Source organism: Lycorma delicatula, chromosome 2, assembly GCF_047948215.1.
Source record: "Lycorma delicatula isolate Av1 chromosome 2, ASM4794821v1, whole genome shotgun sequence".
NCBI classification, from domain to species: domain Eukaryota; kingdom Metazoa; phylum Arthropoda; class Insecta; order Hemiptera; family Fulgoridae; genus Lycorma; species Lycorma delicatula.
The window spans coordinates 191,993,160-192,017,175 of record NC_134456.1 but is presented as its reverse complement, the minus strand read 5'-3'; the positions used below and the strand labels follow the sequence as shown (position 1 = coordinate 192,017,175).

The 24,016-nt window shown below is 31.6% G+C and overlaps 1 protein-coding gene across 1 annotated transcript in view; it reads right to left on the bottom strand.

Annotated features, from left to right (window-relative positions):
* Window positions 1-3,679: 3,679 nt before the first annotated feature.
* LOC142319530 (uncharacterized) overlaps window positions 3,680-24,016 on the bottom strand; it is a 33,434-nt gene continuing 13,097 nt past the window's right edge. Inside the window, exons 4-7 of the mRNA XM_075356916.1 lie at window positions 15,097-15,327; window positions 8,818-8,949; window positions 7,498-7,667; window positions 3,680-3,946 (exon numbers count right to left, since the gene is read on the bottom strand). Coding sequence (XP_075213031.1) covers window positions 3,862-3,946; window positions 7,498-7,667; window positions 8,818-8,949; window positions 15,097-15,327 — 618 coding nt within the window. The 3' untranslated portion in view covers window positions 3,680-3,861. The remainder of the gene's footprint in view (window positions 3,947-7,497; window positions 7,668-8,817; window positions 8,950-15,096; window positions 15,328-24,016) is intronic.

The window sequence follows — 24,016 nt, the reverse complement described above, 5'->3', positions numbered from 1 at the left end:
ATGGATGTGCATATAGATCATAAATTTACTTGGTGTAAGAATAGTTCAAATGTATGAAAAACATCTTTTAGCTGAAACTTTTCCAGTTTTCAGTTCCATTAAGTCAATAAGGCCATGTTTAATTTGAAAATTTCATATGTATCAAATTAAAAGGGTTCAACCTGATTAGCAATGTTAACTGTGTGCATTTTTTGTAGAGATGGGAGTTATTTCCACAGATTGAAATTTTAATAGCTACTGGTATTAAGGGTATAATAAAATATTAACTGCATACATAACTACATATAAATGAATGAACAACCAGACAGTGAGAAACAGTTATACAGAATAGTTATTGGTTTCAATTATTAATTAATGAAAATAGGATTCAGATGCAATATGTGTATTTTCAGGAATGGGCTTGGTTTCACCTGGGTGGCTATGTGATCAGTCAAAAGTAATTGAATATGGAATAGCAAAAATCCTCATACATTTTAAGAATAACAATTATCTAAAACAAAATAGAGTAAGTACAAAATAGCACAATAGTAGCTCTTTCAACACAGGGAAATTTAAATATTAAAAATTTCCCATTTTATGGTTTTTATTCAACTCTATAACAGCTGTAATCACTTGATAGTTGCATAATTTGTGTTTTGTAATCTGGAAGCTTAATTCGCAAGTGATTTAATACAAAAATGTCAAATTTTAAAAGCAGATTAGGTGGAAGGAAAGTAATTTGTGACAAACAAGAGAGATTTGTCGCTTAAAAATTTCTTCATTAAAAAACCTGTGTCTGCAACTGGTATAAACACTGAAATATAGAAATACTGGAATGGGCACTAGCGTTAGAAATCCGTGCCAACAAAGATAGCTGATTTAGAGGTATACCTCTCTTTATCTACAGTCCGCTCAAAAAGTTTGTGACGATCTCTCTCATCACAAATCACAAGTTATCTTTCATAATTCAAGTTATTGTAGAAAGTTTTTATAAAAACATTTATATGATTCAATGATTAACTCAACATTTATTTAATATTCATAAGCATTGAAATTTTTCTATTAATTAAATAGAATTATGAGATTTTATCACTTAATATTAACTACAATTAAGTTTTATGGAATCACTTTCTGAAGGGACGGTACGTTAGGTACAATGCGCATGCGCTGCGCGACACTGAAAACTATACCTCTAAATCTATCTGTCTCACGTTCGTTTTCCGCTCACGTTGGACATAGGCAGTGCCCATTCCAGTATTTCTATATTTCAGTGGGTATAAGTGAACCCCTTTGTCTGGAGAATTATAAGTGAATCCTAAACAACTGGCAATTCATAATTCCAAATCCCACACATTAACAGAAAAAAGTAAAACTTAATTGATGTTCGGTAAATTTGATGAACAATAAATGAGATACATATTACAGAAAAGGTAAGACCATCTTTATCAAATGTTTACAGAAAGGTAGTTGCAGAGATAAATTTCAAAGGAAGCAAGTCATCTTAATATATTCTTTTGAAGAACTTGGTCTTCAAATGGAGTAAATTTACAAATATTAGTTGTTATTTCTTTGAAGGAATGAAATTCAAATTATTAGAGTTACAACATATAATGCAATATCGACATGACTGGAATATAGTTTATGTTGATGAAACTTACATGCATACTATACTGTAAGTAAAGGCTGGTCAGATGAGAGTAATAAGGGATATAATATATCAATTTTGAAAGTAAAGCGATTGATTATTGTTAATGCTGGTGGTGAAGATGGATTTGAATCAAACACTTTACTTATTTTTAAATTGGGCTATAAATCTGAAGATTACCATGATTATATGAATTTCTCAAATTTCAAAAGATAGTGAAAGAAAATTTCATTGTGAACCTACCAGATAATCCACTAGTTGTTCTTGACAATGCCTCATTACAATTTAGTATAAAACCCCTATCCAAATTATTATTATTATTTATTTATTATTATTATTATACTTAATCAATAAGAAGAAATTTCAATAAAAACGTATTTTAATTTATGTTTATAGTTAAAACTATACTGTTAATTTGATCCTACTTTTTTTTGTTTGTTTACTGAATTGTTTTTTGATTTGAAAATTAATTTAATTATTAAAAAAATAATTTGGAAACATCTTCATTGTTTAAGTTTTAAAAGCTATTGAAAAAATATCTAAAAGGAAAAATAAAAACAAAAAAAATGTTCATTGTTAAATAAATGATAACAACCATGCCAAGGGAATTTTAGTATCAAAATAATAACCAAATTTCCCTTCAGTGGTAGTATTGCTTGTTGAGAAAAAAAATTCCCTCTTCTTGACATCCCATTTAACTAATACTATTCTGTAAGTATTGTAGATGTTTAATGCAATCTTCTGTTATATGACAGGCTTATTATTTTTTTTATGAAACTTTGTATGATGAAGTTAATCTATTAATTTATTGCACTGTTAAATGAAAATGTATAAGAATGTTGGTTACAGCAAAAGTGGTGCTATTTGCCTTATTTCTAATGAAACAATAATCAAGTTTCAAGAATATTTTGGTATTGATCTCAAAAAACTTGTGAAACACTTGATGGGCTGAAACCTGACAATGAAAACGAGTTTTCAAACATTTGAAGTGGTTGTAAATAATATGAACTGGGTAAGAATATGCATTAAGTTTAGAGAAAATCATATTTAACACCTACTGTTAAGTACATGATGGAATAAGTAAATCACACATACATGTGATTTAAATATGTTTTGTAATTTGAGTCTTACATTACGAAAAAAGACACTCGTCACCACCAAAGGAAAACCCAGACAGGGATTGCTTTTGTTGAATTGCTTTGACTCATCTTCTCGTCAGGTGACCCCCCACTTCCTTATGTTGAATTTTCTCTGCGTACTTACTTCACACTTTGCATGCTCATCTACTCCTCCTGTCACATTCAACTTGTTTATCCCAGTTCAATTTCTATCAGCATTTCAAGCCAGCCATAGAGCTACTGCAATTTACACTGAAGACTTCATCTGTTTTCCATATCAGACCATAAATTTTCCAGAAACCTTTTCTTTTACATTTTTTTTCAAATTCAGAATAATCACATCTTTTATCATTGTTCACTTGTCTGAACCATATATCTTTTTTCCCATTTTTCACAGCCATTTCCCATTTTTCAAGTACCTAAATTTATACTCTTTCAAATTTACTACCATGGAATTCAATATATTTCTTTGTTTATTATATTTATCAGACAGTTTCTTTTACTACTGCACTTGTACTAATTTTATTTTTTGATTATTTATTATGAAATTAAAACTCCTTCATTCACACTTTAAATGATCAAAACTCTTTCTAAAATCTCTCTTTTTTTAATATGGCACTAAATCATCAGTTCATCAATCATCAATCCCACACTCATATGAAGATACCAGTGTCAAAAATTGACCCTCAGATAGTTGACAGGTTTTGGGTTAAACCTACATAAAAAAATCTCTTGAATTAGATAAAAATACTGATCACTTAATATGTAATAGATCTTTAACTTATCAGGCTGCCTTGCTGAACATTCTTTAAGATACTGCCAAAATGCAAGGTGTGAGTGTAGTGTAAAATTCTAAGATCTAGTGAATAGTATCTGTAAGTTGTCAAAGAAAATCTGATTTTAAAGAAAAGGCCATAACATCATGTAAAAGAAATAATAATATAACAATTGTAATTTTTATTATTTATACATTGCTTCTTGAGTAATATACATGAAATTTTTGAGTGAAATTTGTTCTTTTTTTAAAATCAAACTTCTTGATAAATAACAAAAAAAAAGAATATATTTAAATAAAAAAGACTATTAAAATATTATTTTAATATTAAGATATTCAGTTCTTCAAGAGTTGTTACTTTCCAAAAATTTTTTATACGCTGAGATTTCTTTTCCTTCCCAACAAAGATTTTTACCAGAATTAAAAAAGCTGAAACATCAAATCCAAAATAATTATGTTTCTGTGAAATTTTACATGTAAAAATTTTTAGTTTGTTAAATCAGTGCTACAGTGTTGCATAATAATACAAAAAACATGCATCTATATTCTGAAATAAATAAATACAGTTTAAATTATTAATCAATAAGAGATATTAGTTTTATGGTACCTTTACATAACCGTAAGTAAATCAGAAATATAACATTTTTTAATTGACTATTACCACTTTCACATGTGTTCTAGAATATTTGTAACAAGCTACTGATATAAGTGATTGAAATTTATCACTTTAGTATGCTAAAAATATATGTTCTCCCTTGTTCAATTATATAGATTTCTGATGACAATCTGCAATCATGATTGCAACAAGGGTTCAATAATGCACTAGTAAATGTGACTCAAATTGTACCACCATAAATAATGGTAATACCTTACTTACTCTGCTGGGCAATACATCAATGCCTGCTGTCTATTGTAGAGTTCTACAAAATTTGCCGCTATAATGTGTACCAAATCTTTGATAGAGGTAGTTTAGAAGGTGAAGTGTAAACAACTACAAGAGACTAGTGGTGAATCTATATTCTAAGATATAAATCTAAAAGTATAAAACTAACTGTATTTCCTAGCTAAAAATGTCATTGAAAATATTTCATTGTCTAGCAATGAAATATTTATAGATATGAAGAAACTTAGTAGTTGACAGGTTTTGTGTTAAATGTGTACAAAAAAAAATCTCAACTTAGATAAAAATATTGGTCACTTAATGTATAATAAATTTTTAACTCATCAATAATTATATTAACTATTCACCTTCTGTGAATAGTTAATATAATTCCATAACAGCACAATAATAATATTCAGCTTATAAGTGAAGTGCTGATTTATATATCTCTAATTTTTACTGCCTCAAGATTTAATGGTAATAAAAATCAAAAACAATAGAAGAAAAAATTAAAACTTAATATTTTGTATTGTTCCTAATCCTCAGCTTAACTTGTAAAATATTTGATTAGTAAACAGATTAGAAAAGAGTTTTAATTACCCTTACACAATCTAAAAGTTAGTAATGTTTTTTTAACTGAAAATGTTATCAGACTGTAAATAATACTGTTTACTTAATTGTAGATATATATACTTATGGTCAAAATTTTTAAGAATTTCTACACTTAGGTCCTGTCAGTTAGGTAATTATAGAAGGATAGAAATTATTTGTTAAATTAAGGAATTATGTTGTATTAGTTTATCAAAGAGCTTGTACAGTTTTATTGTATTAATAGTAAACAAAATTTTACTTTGTTCATAGATAAGAATACCTGACATTCATCTGGTAGAAAGTAATTTTTCCAACTCATGTTCTGCCAGATGTATCTACCAGAGTCACATGTTTCTACTAGAATGAATATGGTTTGTAATTCCTCATTTCCAATTATAACTTTCATACAAAAAATTGAATAAATAGTTAAGTATGAAGGAGGGATCAGGCTACTGAAAGATTCCATAGTTGAATATAGTGTTAACAAACATTGTGGCAGAGTCATAAGCTATGTGAAACACTACTACAATTGATTAGATTGTTTAAATGTATCTACTGTCAGTTGATTGAATAACTAATTTATAATTTTTCCATAATAATATTGATGTATCAATTTTATTACTGACAATTTTGATTAATTATATATGGATATTCTAAAGTGGTTATATCTTATGACAAACCATGCTTCATTGTATTCTTGCATCAGCATCATCATTCTCAAACAATATAATTTATCATATTCACTTATAACAATGATATAACAATTGAATACTAACAAATCAATCCAAAAAGATACATCAGTTACAGATACACTAATAACATGGGTATTTTGTTAACATGTAATGAACAAGACCAATTTAAAGGAAAAAAAGTGTAACTGATTCAAACAATTTTTTCTTAACAATTTAATGTATATAAAAAAATAATGAATATGAATTTGGGAAAAACATGCTTAATATTACAAAAACTACCCCTGAATAGTGATGAGAAAGAAATAGATTTTCTGGAAAATAATGCATCCTGTTTAATTATATTCATATTGTCAGACCTCTATCAATTATTATAAATACAGTATCAATGTAATGTAATTGGAAAGTAGGTTTTTTTAATAGTATTGTTATAACTCTGTCAATGTGCTAAATGTATATTTGTATAGCAATCTTTATTTTTATTACATTTTTGGTTAAAACAAACATAAGCTTCTTATCATACATTCTCAGTATCCCATAGTTGACACATATATTTAAAGATAAATACAAATTAATAAACCAGCAGAAAGATTATGAGACTGTTTGTATAAACATGTATGTGATATATCTAGATCAGCCTTGACCTAATACACACACTTATTTACTTAACCATCTAGGTTAGAATATTGAGATAAGACATATCTTATTTTAATTTTTCATAAAAGTATATTTCCAGGATCCTGCATCTTCAGTCATAATTGAAATAATTTAATTATTACTTAATAAGAATCTAAAAATAAAAATAATGAAAATTGTGTATTAATTTACATGAATGCTGCTATCTACTTAAGTTTTTATAAGACTGTGTTCCTCAAACATCCTTTAAAAACTGCAACAGGTAGCAGCTGTTGTGTAAATTAGTACACAATTTTCATTAGTTTATTTTTATTTTTAAATTTTTACTTCGTCATACGAAGTAGTAAATGAAGTATTGTAATCGCGAAAAATTTCGGTTTTCATTTTTCAATGGAAATATCCATTTTGATCATTCCTGAATCCATTTCGACTAGTTTCAGCATGACTTCTGTATGTATGTATCTTGCATAACTCAAAAACGATTAGCTGTAGATTGTTAAAATTTTGGATTTAGGACTGTTGTAACATCTAGTTGTGCACCTCCCCTTTTGATTGCAATCGACTTGACCAAAAACGTCCAATATCCAAAAAATTTGGATTTTGAACTTTTTCTTAAATGCAGTAATAAGTTCTCATTGAGAACTTTTCAATGATGTCATAAGTGGTACTTATTTTTATTGGTTCCAAACTTATACCCAAATAAAATTTTAATTAATGAAATATTTGGATCTAGGATATGAAATATTTGGGAAGGCACACTGATTCGAATCCGACTTCATTCCTTTCTTTTTTTAACTTTTTTTTTTAATTTAAATATATTGATTTATTAATAATTATTAACCTATGATGGTAAATAAAAAAATTACAGTAAATAATAATTCAATAATAACAATAAAAAAATAAAATGAAAAAAATCAGAAGGAAGTCATGTGATGTCCACATCTGATTTTTCATATGTAATAGCAGAATTATTTCAATTATGAATGAGGATACGGGATCCTGTGAAAGTAATTTCATGAAAAATTATGGTAAGATATTTCTTATCTCAACATTCTGTACTAAGTGGTTTATTTAATGCAATTTAAATATAATATAACAGTACAGAGGAATAATATGAATCTTAAAACGATTAATTTCAGAAAAAAAATGTGTATATATATATATATATACACACACACACTCACATTTGTTTTATTTCTCTTAATATGAATTTTTCTTCTTCTGAAAGACCTTTGAGTGCATTTAGATTTTTCTTTAATATTTTTCTCTCAGTCATACCTACAAGATATGAATGTGCACCAGGTTGTTCGAGTGAATGCCCCACTGACAGTTTACTTAACTCAACACCTTTTACCTGTAATCAATTTAATACAAAGAAGCAGTATTAAATCTAATATAATTAAAACACAGTTTTTAACTTGATTACACTACACACTATATCTTAAGGTAAAAGTTAAAACAGAGGTAACCCTCCATATTTGATGTTGTTCATGGGTTTGAAGAGCTACATGATTTAGTTGTGGTTGTTAATTAAGAATCTTGTTTTTATAAGTTTGTAAGTTTGGAGTTATTTGAACATTTTTGGAATGTTAAGGATAACAACATTTAAACTCATAGCTTCTAGTTTCATAGGTAAGATAACAAAATAATTAACTAGACTTATTTGATACTTGTTTAAATATTTCAAAATATAAATTCAAAAAGGTGGCAGAAAAAAAATCAATTTTTGTATTTTTGAAAAACGTGTGTTTTAATATTTAAATAAATAACATATAATAATCATAATAATTCATAATATTTTTTGAACAATAATTTGCCCAGGTGTTTAATTTTGTATCATGTTAGGATTCACCCTTTGAAGTTTAAATTATTTAATTATGGACATTTTCAGCATATTTCATACTTTGTATAAGTAGAAGTTTTAATTCTTGTAGATAAAGGGTTTGTTTAAAAATAATTTTGTTTTATAAATGTATTTTGCATGGCTGTGTTTTTCTAATTAGAAAAATTAATGGTTATTTATTTATGCGATAATGTAAAACAAAATCTGGAAATCATAAAAATTGTATAATTAATGGTGGAACAACTAAGAAATGGGCTTAATAAATATTGAATTAATTATTTTTAGTTTCTTTTTCTGTTTACTCTCTGCAACCACAGTAAGGAATTACTTCAGAGGATGATATGAATGATTGTAAGTGAAGTGTGTAGTCTTAGTACAATCTGAGGTTGAACATTCCTGAGATGTATAGTTAACTGAAACCCAACCACCAAAGAACACCAGTATCTACGATCTAGTATTCGAATCCATATAAAAGTAACTGCCTTTACTAGGATTTGAACCTTATAACTCTTGACTTCAAAATTAGTTGATTTGCGATGATGATTTCACTCCTAGATCAACCTGGTGGGTTCCTTGAAATGGACTCCAATTATTAAAAGCAGTCTTCAACTCATAAGAAGGTGATAATGATTAAATAAAAGGAAATTGTTAAGTAAATAACCTTAGCATACTCTGCAGCCTGTTTGCATATGGCTTTTAATTCTGGACTAGCTGGATGCCAAGCAGGAGGTCCTTCTAGTGTTAATATGCCCATTCCTGTAATAGCAGCATTGATGATTCCAATATTTCTTGTCTGAAAAAAAAAATTGATCAATTAACAGCGATAAAATTATTATGTTTACAAAAACTTTTTAATGTTTTTTATAATCACGTAAAGTAAAATATTTATAAATGCTAAAACATTTTTTCAAAATTATTCAGTGGAATCCATAGTTAATAATTTTCAATAATTGTAAAAACCTTTGGTTTTTTTCATAACTTTTTTCAATATGTTTTACCTGATATAACAATAGTATGGATAATACTAAAATCAAAATTATCAGTATCCCCATGTGAAGAATGTTGGTCATGAATAAAGAATGTAGGTAAAGTACATAATCACCTGCAGCCATCCACTGGTAATAAAGAATGACAATTCCCCAAAACAATTACTTTAGCTATTAAAATAAACAAAATCAACTTAAATTTGGTGATCAGAGAAAAATTCTAAAAACAATAAAATCGGAGAATGATTTCAATTATCATACCAGCCAAAATTTAAAGGTTGAAGAGACATGCGTTATACTGAGGTTATTAATATTAATAAAAAAATCTCAATATAGTACTTCACCAATCTCATTGAATTATTGCCTAGATAAATAAATGACCCAATATTTACTTGTTAGGTTTTAGGGTAAAATACATCTTTGTGTTAATTCATGTGCAAGTGAGTGTGATTATTACTTAAAAGCAATTATTTAACTTTCAACTAAAATTCTGTACCAAATGTTTGTGCAAGTAATAAGATTTATCTCTTTAGAAATGAACTAAAATAAAATTATGATAACTAAATTAAAAACAATACATTTTATCAAATTTTTATAGAGTATACAAAAAAGAATGCAGGTTTTTAATTTGTTAATAATATATAGATGAGGTGGAGAAGTGTTGATTTAAGGCTAGACTCGACAGTAAACAGGTCAGTTTTAGTTACATATATGGCCAAAGGTTGATTCCATATCTTTCTGTTTGACAGTGCTACTAGCAAAGATGGCAACTCTTGAACTGTGTTTTGCAGTTTGCTAAATGTGATCTGTAGTGAGTTCAATGTACATTCTGTACAAAGTTTAATTGTGATCCTCTAAATGTCAATAACATTTGTTGATAGTATAGTCAGTTTGAAACAACAGAATATAGAGGAAAGAGTACAGGATGACTGAAGAAAAGGTTGAACATGTCAGGGAGTCTTTCCTGTACAGTCCTGAAATATCTGTTAGGAAGACTAGCAACAGACTATCAATGGAAGTCAAGAGTTTCAGCGTTCAAGTCCTAGTAAAGTCAGTTATTTTTATACGGATTTGAATAGATTGTGGATACCGGTGTTCTTGGATGGATGGGTTTCAATTAAACACACATCTCAGGAATGGTCGAACTGAGAATGTACAAGACTACACTTCATTTACACTCATACAAATCATCCTCATTCATCCTCTGAAGTAATATCTGAACGGTAGTTACCAGAGACTAAACAGGAAAAAGAAAAGACTAGCAATGCCAGTGTGAAATGTTTTCAGAAAATACTGCTTGCACATGTGTTCAAATACCTTTGACAGCTGTTACAGGCTTTGAAGCCTACTGACTATGCTGTGAGTGCTGACTTCCTAATCAAAATGTGGCAGTTTGAAGATGATGATTTTCATGATTGTATTTTTTTTATAATACATCAACTGGAAGATGAACAAGAGAATTTTATTTAGTGTAACAAGATGGTGCACCTCCTCAATGGCATAACAAACTCTGTATGAGACTGACTGAATGATGTTTTCACTAATTGCTGGATAGATCGACAGAGACCCAATAATGACAGAGCTTGTTTGAGATGGCCCCCAAACTCATCTATCTGACCCCATGTGATTTTTTTTTCATTTTGGGTTTTATAAAAGATCTTGTGTGTGTGTGTGTGTGCCTCTGCTACCTACTGAGCTACTTGATTTCAGGCATAAAATTGATGAAGCTGTCACTTCCATTACTTCAGACATACCAGTTAAAGTATGGGACAAACTCTCCTATCGATGAGATGTGTGCTGTGTGATATAAGGTGCTCATATTGAACATTTGTAGGGAAAAATCTGTTAGAGTTACTCTTTAATTTTATTTATGATTCATTACTGTAAGTCTCATATAAATAACCCCAACAGGCCGGATCCAGCCCTAATCTATTTCAGCACAGTCTGGTTCATGGTGGGAGAAAACACAATGTGTTCTACTAACTCACATTAAGCTGATGTCAAATTATCTGCCCAAAACACACGTGTGTTTTCTCCCACCTTCTTTCTCACTTTGTCTACTGGGATGTGTGAACATACTACATGTCAGTTCGATACTTGCATTGGTGTTGTGCTTTATTCAGTGCCTGTATTGATATTGTGTTTTGTTCAGTGCCTGCAGAGTAGAAGACAGTTTTGTTTAATAGTTTTGAACATTGCTTATAAATCTGGAACAATGTCACAAGTTATGTCAAAAAAAGAAATAAGATACAGAAAATTATTAATTTCAGGACAGTTGAACAGAGGATTATTATTTTATTTTGAATAAGTTTGTCTGTTTGCTGTGCAACAAATCTGTATGTCAACAAAAGATACAACTTTGAAGAGACAATTTATTTAAAGACATGCTGATCACCAAAAACTGATTGATAACTACAAAAAGATGAAATAGAGAAGTTGAAGAAGAACTTGGGTATCTAGTATCAAATAAGCAAAGAACACAGTACCACAGAATTGTTAAGGCCAGCTTTGTGGTAAGTGAAAAAGTTGCTAAGCATTCTAAGTGATTTGATGAAGGAGAATTTATAAAAGAATGTCTGATGGATGTTGCTAATGTAATAGGTTCTGAAAAGAAAAAGGCTTCAAAATTATTAATTTGTTGAGATGTACTGTTTATCAACATATGAAAATTATGACTGATAATATCAAAAATAGTTTAAAAAAGAAGACTGTTAAACTGGAGGATTTTCAACTGCTTTCGATGAAGGACTAATGCTTTCGCCATGGCACAACTAACAAAATTTATTCAAGCTGATAAGGATTCCAACATCACAGAAGAATTACTGGTGCTTTGACTGATAAAATGAACAATTACTGGTGAAGATATATTTGAAATAGCCAACACAGCCTTTGACAAATTTGGGCTTAAATGAAGTTCACTATCTAGCGTATACGTTGATGGAGCCTCTGCATTGGTTGGCGAATGGAAGGATTTTATTGGAATAGTTCATGAAAGAACAGTAGAACCATCCAGAAAATTTAACAAATTTTCACTGCATTATCCACCAACAAAATCAATTAAATTCACAAATTTTACAGAAGTTTAGTAGTCAGTATTAACTTTATTAAGTCATACGCACTTAATTATTCCTTATTTAAACAGTATTTGGGAACTTATTTTTGGATTACCAGCTGGGTTAGTCTAGTAGTTAGAACTTGTCAGCCCAAAATCAGTTGGGCGTTCTAAGGTTCTAATCCTTGTAAAGGCTTTTATATAGATTTGCATGCTAGACTGCATGCATGGTGGTGTTATTTGGTACTTGGATTTCAATTAACCACATAGGAAGGCAATGGCAAACCACCCATAAAACCTGCCAGGAAAATTCCAATGGAATAAACATCAACCCCTATGGAATTGCCAAGGGTTGAACACAACCAAATGGTTAAATTTGGTTTTTGGACTATGAAGATGTGCTTTACAATTGTGAAGTGAGGTGACTAAGAAAAGGTAAAATGTTAAAATGATTTTACGATCTGAGATAAGAGATTGCAGATTTTATGGACATAAAAGGAAACAAAATTAACAGAGTAAAAGATGATGAACAACTGTGTGATTTAAGAGCACTCCTTGTAAATGTCATAAGTTGCCTAAACAAACTATATCTTAAATTCCAAAAACAAGGACAATTGGTTCATGAGCTGCATGGATATGTCAAAACTTTTTGTAATACACTAAGATTGTTGGAAAGTCAAATAAGAGCTAAAAATTATCTTTTTCCTATTCTATAAACTCATAAAAATATCCCTTATAATTGTTACGAAGATGAACTGAAGACACTAATAGAGCAATCTAATACAAAATTTGCTGACTTCTAAAACGAAGACTCCACATTTGCTATATTTGCTCGACTAAAGGATGCTGATGTAAATAATGTGTCAGAAAACTTGCAGATGGAACTTATTCAGCTTCCGGCAGATTTAGTGCAAAAATCACAATTTAACAACATTGATTTGACAGATTTTTGTAAATTTTATTATGTGGAAGAAAAACACACAAGTTTACGCACCTTTTCAAGAAAAATCATTTGACTTTTCAGCAGCATTTATAAGTGTAAACAGAAAATGAAATACAATACATTCTTTCAAGGATGAAATACAATAAATCAAAGATTCTGACAGGAATCTAAAACCTTGAAAATTCTATGTGATTATTCTTTTTCGTCAATATTGATAGTCTCATGGTTGAAGTACAAGGCCAATCTTCACATATTAAATAGATTATCAAATATTAAATAGCTTTAACACCCTGATATTCCTTTTTTTGTAAACCAAGTATTTTGAATTTTGTAAGTTAATTCAAAATTAAATAAACATCCACTAACCATTTGCTTACCTCATAAAAAAATTTTATTTCACTAATAACTTCTGATTCTGTTTCATATTTTTTTTATATTATTGAATAATTATTTATTGTAAATTTTTACAATCACAGGTTAATAAATTATTAATAAATCAATATATTTAGATTAAAAAAAAAAGTTAAAAAATGTAGATGCGGTCTGATTTGAACCGATGTGCTTTCCCCTTCTAAGATACAAATATTTAATAATTAAAATTTTATTTGGTTATAACTCTGGAACCAATGAAATACCACCTATGATATATCATTGAAAAGCTCTTAACAAGGGCTTATTACTGCAGTTAAGAAAGTCCAAAATCCAAATTTTTGGGGATTTTGGGCTTTTTTGGACAGTTTTCGTTCAGTCGGTTGCAATCAAAAGGGGAGGTACTCATGTACATGTTATAAAAGTTCTAAATGCAAAATTTCAACATCATACGGCTAATTGTTTTTGAGTTATGTACATACGTACGTATGTACAAATGTCATGCCAAAACTAGTCAAAATAGATTCAGGGATGTTGAAAATGGATATTTCTGAAGAAATCTGAAAATTAAAATTTTTCGCGATCAGAATACTTCCTTTACTTCGTACAAGGAAGTAAAAATAATGTAGGGAGAATATTTAATTATAAGGAAGTATTGTAATCATGAAAAATTTCGGTTTTCAGATTTCAACAGAAATATCCATTTTGACCATCCCTGAATCCATTTTGACTAAATTCACTGTGATGTCTGTATATACGTAGGTATCTCACATAACTCAAAGACGATTAGCTGTAGAATGTTGAAATTTTGGATTTAGGACTGTTGTAACATCTAGTTGTGTACCTCCCCTTTTGATTGCAATCGACTGGACAAAAGGTGTCCAAAAAAGCCCAAAATAAATAAAAAAAATTGAATTTTGGACTTTTTTTTTAACTACAGTAGTAATAAGCCCTCATTGAGAGCTTTCCAACAATTTAACCTAAGTGGTACTTATTTTCATTGGTTTCACAGTTATAGCCCAATAAGATTTTAATTAGGGAGGAAGCACATCAGTGAGAAATTGACTTAATTTCCTTTTTTTTTATTTAAATATATTGATTTATTAATAATTATTAACCTAAGATTATAAAAAAATTTTACAATAAATAATAATTCAATAACAACAAAAAAGAAAAGAAAAAAATATGTAATAAAAATATTTATGTAATTTAATAGGTGTAAAGGAAGTCATGTGATGTCCATATCAGATTTTTTTAACCTTGGATTTATTTTTTTTTTAATTTTTGAAGTCTGAATATATGAATGATATCATTACATTATATTAGTCCAATATTAAGCAAAAAATAAAATAAAAAAGCAGTCTTTATGAATCATCAATGTAGATAATGTAATTTTTAATAAAACAAAAAAAAATCTTCTACTTACCGCAATAAAATTTATAATGAGATTGAAACTTTCTTTAGAAAAAAAAAAATTAAAATTGTTCCAGTTGATAGTAAGTGTGAATATAAATAAGAATCATTTAGACTAAATTGAGAACTTCTTCCTTTTTAGTTTGTTTAAAAAATAAAATTTTATTTAAAAATTACCTCAAAGAACGGAATATATTCTTGTAAAGTGTTATCAAATATTAAATCTCGTGAATATGATATGATAACTTCTATAGGAATGGTAGATTTTTCAATAATTTCACACATAGGAGGTATTGGATATGCTGAAATTCCAAGGTGTCTTGCTTTATTTTGTTTAATAAGTTTTGCAGCAGCAGGTATAGATTCATTAAGAATCTGCTCCATAGGACCAAATTCTACATCATGAACCTAAAAATTAAACATACATTATTCAAGTACTAGTGTTAGGTAATTACTATAACAATTACTTCAGATAATCGCTTTTTAAACTAATGCATCTTACTTGTATATTATTCTATATATAAACCAACTACATATTTCTATGGTGGTAGCCTTATAAAATATATTCCTGCATGAAATTGGTTCAAACTAAGAGTTCATGTAACTGGAAAACATTATTATTTTAAAGGAAAATAAATCTTTTAATAATAACATTTTTTGATACAATGGTCTTTGTTAAGAGCTGATAAGGAATACAGGATTATCAATCACGAATCATTATGTTTCTCAATTCTCCTTGATGCCTCAAAAATGTCCATTATCATATTATCCAGAACACTGTAACAACCTAAGTTGTAAAATGAGTTGTTTGCACTAATTTTTATTATTTATTTATAAAATAAAAACATCAAATCCAGATAAATAATTATATACCTTGTCCCATATTGAATACTGTGTTCTGCAAAAATTTCATACCCTATGAATTAAATGGAGTGGTATTTTTGCAGTCTAAATCAAATTACCAGATAATAAGTTGGTTTCAATATTAATGTATGAAGTCATTAATTTTCAACAAACTGTTACCTAACCATTCCTTTAATTAACTTTTACGTTCAACATATTTTGTAAGTTCAGTCTCATCTGCCCCAGTTCTATGACAGCAGCTAATAGAAGTATATCCTACTGTAACATGGTCATTCATTCTTTGATCAACACACATTGTACCAATCTAATTAAACTCTATAAACTCTTTCAAACTTGATATTTTACACAAGTCCTAAATTAAACAATTATCAAACCAAAAAATTAAAGTTAAAGAAAAAAATTTTTACTCTGTTCTTTAATCTTGAAATATGGGGAGGAAAGACCCCTTTGTCTTGTAGCTGTGCCTAATCTTAATTTTTAATTAATAACATGTTACGTTACAGAGGAGCCTGATTATCAAAACCAGATAACTGAAAGAAAAGATTTTTTATAATTTGAAATAAAAAAAAAAAAAAAAAATGAGTTTGAATAACACATTCCAGTACATGAAGTAGACACAACCCTAGTTGGGGCTGGGTGGCTGTGAAGTTTGTGGCCAAGGGAACCTATTATTACATTTTCTGACTGGCCCTAAAGATAGAACATGTTTTGAAAAACAATAGTTTGAGTACCACAATATTTAATTTTTGTATATGAAAGGAGTTATGGGGATTGGGCTAGATGACCAAAAGCTAGGCAATATATGATTTCATACCTGTCCCTAATCAACAAATGTATTTAAAATAAAGAACAGTTTCAATATCATAATACTTTAATTTTTGTTAATTTAAGGCCAAGGGTCTAGAATGATTAGAGACAAATGTGAACCCAACTAATGACCATTTTCAAACTTTTTTGATCATTTGGACTAAAACTTATTTTTTTAAATAATATTTTTAATTTTAAATTGCAATTTTTATAATATATTGTTATTAAGTGAAGGAGCAATAAGGAACAGTGCTTGGGGAGTAAAGGACCTGAACTTGTATGCTATAAAGTTTCTTTTTGTGTCTGAAGAAGTTGTTTAAAAAAAAAAAATCAGTTCAAATGTTGCTGGAAGTCATTTTCTCCATCTCAATTATGAAGCATATCAGGATTTTGAATCCCCACAAAATTTAGAGATGATCTAATCATCATGATCACAATGTCCATTAAGAACTGATATTAAAAAAAAGACTCAAGAACTAATAAGCTAATCTGAATCATTCTTTTATCAATGCTTTCACCGAAATTTTGGGATGGTTTTAAGCTTAAATTTATCCAGATCACTCCATCACTAAGAGAGCAGTAGAGCTTAAGTAGAGTGTAATTTTATTATTATTTTTTTTGAAGTAATTTTTTGATTCTATTACTAAATCAAGTTCTGTAAGATAGAATAGTGAGTAAAATTAAAAAAAAAAAAACTGACTCTTGCCTTTGTATTTCATGTATAAAAATTGGACAAAGTTTTGTAGAAACATCTTCAGACTTTTAACTAAACATTTTGTTGTAAAATAAATTTTATACGAAAGCATATAGAAATAAAACAAAAGGGCTTTTGCTTTAATGGCTTTGTTTACACTGATAGACAAAAAACTTTTTAATGTTTCTCTAAGTGTGATACCATTTCTTGAATTGCTTTTTTGCGTACATTACAGATCTACAAATACAATTTTTCTATCCCCCGACGGGGAGTCTTATTCTTTAAGACTTTGGGGGTTGGCGTCCCCACGGGCCTAGCCTCCGCAGCTTTTCTTCCCACTATACAATGAGCTGCGGAACACTTTACATTTTACACATATACTACACCAAGAACACTACATAAATTACAACATACACACATACACAATTACACAACAACAACCTACACTGATATTTCTTACATTTACACTCGGTGGTGTTGCGACATCTTACGAAACGCAACCGTAACCCAAGGTGGGAACAAATCGTGCCGATGGGTGAATGGCTCTACGTAGTGAGTCTCGAACGATGTCCTCTGGGCACCAGGGCGAACCCAGTTGTATTTAGCTCTAGCTCCAGTACGCGTGCGCTCTGCTGGAGTGGTCCATTTTTCGCCGGTACTCGTGGGACCAAAATTTCAGTTCCAATAATAAACACTATGATGGTTGGTGGTCCATCTGAAAAAACCACCATTTTAAGTCTTGCGAAGAGACCTCGATCAGCTTCGTCTGACGAGGATAAAAGTCCTACTGAACAGAATTTCTTAAAATCAAAATATAAAAATATCAGATTCGTTGTTCTCAAAAATAGTCAGGAAGGTGGCTCCCTTCAAAAGGTCTCACCGTTTTTAATAAACAAAACCATAACAGGTGCAAGTGGCTCCCCGAAGAATATCAGGAAATTACGCGACGGATCGATTCTGGTTGAAACATTCAACGATGAGCAGAGTCGATCTATCTTACGTCTCCGTAGTATGGGTGGCATAAATATAAGCGCAGAATGCCACAAAACGCTAAATACGAGCCGGGGTGTAATTTTTTGTAGAGACCTTCTGGATATAGATATCTCTGAAATAGTTGACGAGCTGTGCCACCAAGATGTTGTTGAGGTGAAACGTATAATGAAACGGCAGAACGGAACAGAAGAACCGACACCGTCTCTTATATTAACATTCAGTCTCCCTGTTCCACCAGAAAAGATCAAAGTGGGTTACCTCTCGGTTCGGGTACGACCATTCATACCCAACCCACGGCGATGTTTCAGATGCCAAGGTTTTGGTCATACTACAACATCTTGCACGAAAACTGAGATCTGTGCTCGATGTGGTAAAGAAGGTCACAACGACACTAACTGCGAAGAAAGTGAAAAATGTGCAAACTGCAGTGGTCCACATACAGCCCGCTCCCGAGATTGCCCAACTTTTAAAGAAGAAAAGGCAATTCTCAAAATCTGTACGGAGCAAAAACTATCTTTTCCGGCTGCACGTAGAGAATATAAAAAGATAAACAACTCACGGAACCTGGTTAAACCAGACGTATCTTTTGCCACCGCTACAACTAAACAAATTCCTACAAATGCTAATAATCAGCAGTGCGGATCCTGCAATGAGCTTAAAAAACTTGTTCAGATGCTATCTGAACAAGTAGCTTCACTTACAGCCACTATCTCAGAGCTGACAAAAATGAATAAAAAGTCCTCCATCGCAGCTAGTGAATCAAACAGTATGATACATACGAAAGTTCCTATTCCCAAAATCGTACCGCCACGAATAGCGACTATCACAGCTGGCAGTAAGCCACCTAATAAGCTCCCCATAAAGGGAACCCATGTAACTATCTCTTCTGGGATGTCAACTTCAGCATCCCATTCAAATAAATCTCCTCCACCATCTCCTCATATACTGGAGGATATGGTTGAAGAACCACCCGACCCTAGGGCATCGGAGTTCTTTAAAATAAAAAATTCAAAAAAGAAAAACCGAATCACGTACAACTAATTTTTATTTAGTTTCCGAAATTCATTTTTTTATTTGCTTTTTACACTTATGAACATTATTCAGTGGAATGTTAGAGGTATTCGGTCCCGCATTGAAGATATTAGAGTACTGGCGCACACACATGATCCACTAATCATGTGTTTCCAGGAAACTCACCTCCTACAACATGACCGAATTACATTTAGAGGATACTTCTGCGAGAGATACGACTGCCTAGTAGACAGTAGGGAGAGTGGTGGAGTAGCGATTTTCATGAAGAATGGGGTGTCAGCTACAAGAATTCAACTAACCACTGTCATTCCTGCTATTGCAGTAAAGGTCACTATTCCCTTCAAATTGCATATCTGCAATCTGTATCTCTCACCGAACACTGTGTTCAGTGCTTTAGACGTCTCAAATCTCCTTACACAAATACCATCTCCATCGTTAATAGTAGGAGACTTCAATGCCCATCATATTTCCTGGGGCTCAACCTTCTGCTCCACTCGAGGAAATATGATAAACAGATTGAGACAAGATTTTGACCTTTGCCTACTGAATAATGGATCACACACATTTATGTCCTTATCAACTGGTGCTGTATCTAACCTTGATCTTTCCATATGCTCACCGAATGTACTCCCTCATTTTAATTGGTCGATTTGTGATGACTATCACGGCAGTGATCATAGACCAATTATTATTAGTTTCGGTGTAGACTGCGAGATTAAAAGAATGCCACGGAGATGGATTGTTGAAAAGGCAGATTGGAACGGATACTGTAAAGCATTCCAATCTCAGTATGACGATGGAGCGAACATCCTCGACCAATATTCTTCTTTTACGTCCATGATACTTAAGAATGCCAACAGGTATATCCCACAAACATCGGGTAATCCTAGACGTCCTTTCGTTCCATGGTGGAACGATGAATGCAAAATTGCTATTAGGAATCGACGGCAGGCACTACGTAAATTTAATCGTAGGCCCACAACAGAACATCTAAATTTATACCGCAGGGCTAGAGCGGTGTGCCGTCGAGTATTCTTGGACGCTAAGAGGAATTCATGGACGAAATACGTGAGCACTATCTCGCGCACTACTTCCACGTCTACTGTATGGAAGAAAATTCGTGCAATCTTCGGATCACCGAAACAATCTATTCTTGGTCTTATTGATGAAGGAGAACTCCTTTCATCATCCTCGGAAGTGGCAAATAGTCTAGCAAAATCTTTCCGCTCGGTGTCTCTCACCTCATCATATAATTACGATTTTCAACGGTACAAGATACAAATGGAGGTGTTGTCGTTAAACATTGGTGATTCGGTTGGTGAATTAAACACTCCATTCGTATTTAAAGAATTGTTACATGCACTTAAAAATTCACGGGACACTTCCCCTGGACCGGACAACATTCGCCTTTCCATGCTTTCACACCTTCCTAATTTGGCACTACAACAACTTTTGAATATTTTCAACGGTTTATTCTCCGAACAAGTCTTCCCACCCGGCTGGTCAGAAGCATTTATTATACCAGTACTAAAACCTGGTAAAGACCAGAAGAACCCCTCAAGCTATCGCCCTATTTCATTAACAAGCGTTTTGTGTAAAATAATGGAGAGAATGGTAAACCGCAGACTTACATGGTACTTGGAGAAACATGGCTTTCTATCTCCAGAACAGTGTGGTTTTCGACAAGGACGATCTTCCATTGACCATTTAGTGTCACTAGAAACAGCCATACAAAACGCTTTCCTCAATCGGCAACACCTCGTCGCTATCTTCTTTGATATAAAAAAGGCGTATGATACAGCCTGGCGACGTGGTATTCTTAACACTCTCCAAAAATGGGGAATCAAGGGCAATATGCTTGCTTTTATCCGGGGATTCATAAATCACCGAACGGCTCGTGTTCGTGTAGATGATTCGCTCTCAGATAGTGTCATCTTAGAGAATGGAGTGCCCCAAGGTAGTGTATTAAGTGCCACCTTATTTTCTGTAGCCATAAATGATATTACCAAATGTGTTCAGGCTCCTGTCTCATGCTCTCTATTCGCTGACGACTTTGCTATCTACATTGCAAGCCGTTCGGCACCCACAGCAGAGAGACTACTGCAGAACACTATATATCACCTAGAAGCTTGGTCCAGGATTACTGGTTTCACATTTTCATCCGAAAAAACAAAATGTGTAGTTTTTTCTCGGCTACGAAACCCTTCTATTCCGCAAATTTTTCTGAACGGTGAGACTATTACTATCTCTAATTACGTTAAGTTTTTAGGTTTAATTTTTGATAGTCGTCTTACTTGGGTCAAACATTTAAAAGAATTGAAAACAAAATGTTCCAAAATTTTAGACATGATGCGAGTCCTTACTAACACCAAGTGGGGAGCCGATAGATCATGTATGATACATTTTTACTATTCCTTTGTTCGCTCCCGTTTAGATTACGGTTGTGTGGCCTACTCATCAGCTCGTCAAACCGTGCTTAAAATGCTGGATAGTGTACATCATGCTTTCCTTCGGCTTGCTACAGGCGCGTTTAGATCAAGTCCTGTCGCAAGATTACTTGTAGACTGTGGTGAACCATCACTTTGGGATAGACGAGACCAGCTCTTATTATCTTATTTTGCTCGTCTCAGAGGACAGCCAAATCACCCGGTTCTTGAGTCAGTCCTTAAAAATCCTAATCTAGGAAAGTATGAGGATCATCCACGACGTACTGCACCTGTAGGTATCCGTACCTGGCGTCTGCTGCAGCATATAAATGTTGACACACCGTCATTCTTTCCTATGTACCCTTGCTCATATCCTCCATGGGGAATAAACCTCATAAATTTTAATTTTGACCTGACTACATGTAATAAACAATCAACACCATCTATCGTCTTTCAGCAGATGTTTCAATGTGTTCTCTCCAAGGCGAAACCAGACGCGGTTGTATACACTGATGGATCGAAACAAAATGATACAGTTGGGTGTGCATTTGTTGTTAATGAGAGAACTTATATGTTTGGTCTACCCGGTATTACGAGTGTGTTTACCGCTGAACTATACGCTATAAATAAAGCTCTAAACATCATTAACCCTAAATATAGAAAAATTCTTATTTGCAGTGACTCGTGTAGTGCTCTCCAAGCCTTAAAAAACTTTTATTCCAAACATCCTATCGTCATTGAAATTTACAACGCAATCGCTGAGTTGAATAATCACAACACAGAATTAAGTTTTTGCTGGGTCCCTAGCCACGTAGGGATTCCAGGTAATGAACATGCAGATTCCGCTGCCAAAGAAGCATGTAACCAGCCTCCTTTCACCACCCGACTTGCTACTTCTGATTTCATTAACTATGTAAAACAATTATTAAGAACAAGGTGGCAAGGTGATTGGAAAGCTACCGTTGATAATAAACTCCGTCACATTAAAGATTCTGTGTTACCATGGAACTCCTCATACAGAAAACCCCGGCGTGAGGAAGTAGTTCTCTGTCGATTGCGGATAGGACACACGAGAGTTACACACGAGTACCTCTTTACAAGAGGACAACCACCTCTATGCGCAAGATGCAACTGCCGCGTGACTGTGCGCCACATACTCGTGGACTGCATATGTTATGCGGCATTGCGTCGTAAATTTAAAATTCCTAGTAACATCCGTGGTATCTTGCGTGACGATAAGGAGGTTTTAAACCGGATGTTTATATTTTTACGTAGTATAGGGTTAATGCAAAAAATTTAATAAGTATGTATTCTTTCATAATTGTATGTATTGTCCTATGTATTGTTTTTGTTATCCGAGTAGGGAGCCTTTTACACTCCCTATCGGATTTTTTTTGTTTTTTTTGTTCGTTTTTTAAATTCGTCTGTGATATTAGTTGTAAGATTTTTGTGATATTAGTTTTAAGTTTTATCTCCTTTTTTAGTTTTAAGTTTTATTTATTTTTAATGTGATAGATTTTAACATAGTTTTAAGTTTTATTTATTTTTAATGTGATAGTTTTTAACATAGCTTTAAGTTTTATTTATTTTTAATGTGATAGTTTTTAACAGAGTTTTAAGTTACATATTAGTGTTTTTGTTATCCGAGAATGGGCCTTTTACACCCATTCCGGATTTTGTTTCTGTGATAGTAGTTTTAAGTTTTAATTTTATCTAAAAACCTAAAATTATTTTTATTTATTTATTTATTTATCTATTTATTTATTTTCCGAGCGATGATAACGTTCAACCGTTTTTCGCCCTTAAAAAAAAAAAAAAAAAAAAAAAAACAATTTTTCTATCACCCTTAGTTTTAAATAAATTATGCCTAAAAAAAATTAAGGGAAAATATAGTTAAAATCTGAAAAAATTTATAATTTTACATGGCCAGACCTGTGTTAGAATTATTTCACTGATGCTTTTCTTTTATAAATAGCCTCAGGCACATCCCAAATTAATGTCCAACAGTAATCGGCTAGCATGTTAGTATTCCATTTCTCTTTAAAGAGGCTTTCCATCACTGAAATGTCTTGGTGGAAACGTTCACTGTATTTGTCACTTACGTCTCTGAGGTTGTCCGGAAAAAATCCAGATGTGAATGGAGGAAATGTATTTTCAAAGACATATTACATCCCATAGCTCTGTATGAAGTAAGAAGTTGATTAACAATATTGTGGTAATTGTTGGATTTTTGCTTGCCAAGAAAATTTTTGCAAACATCTTTAAATGAAGCCCAAGCTGC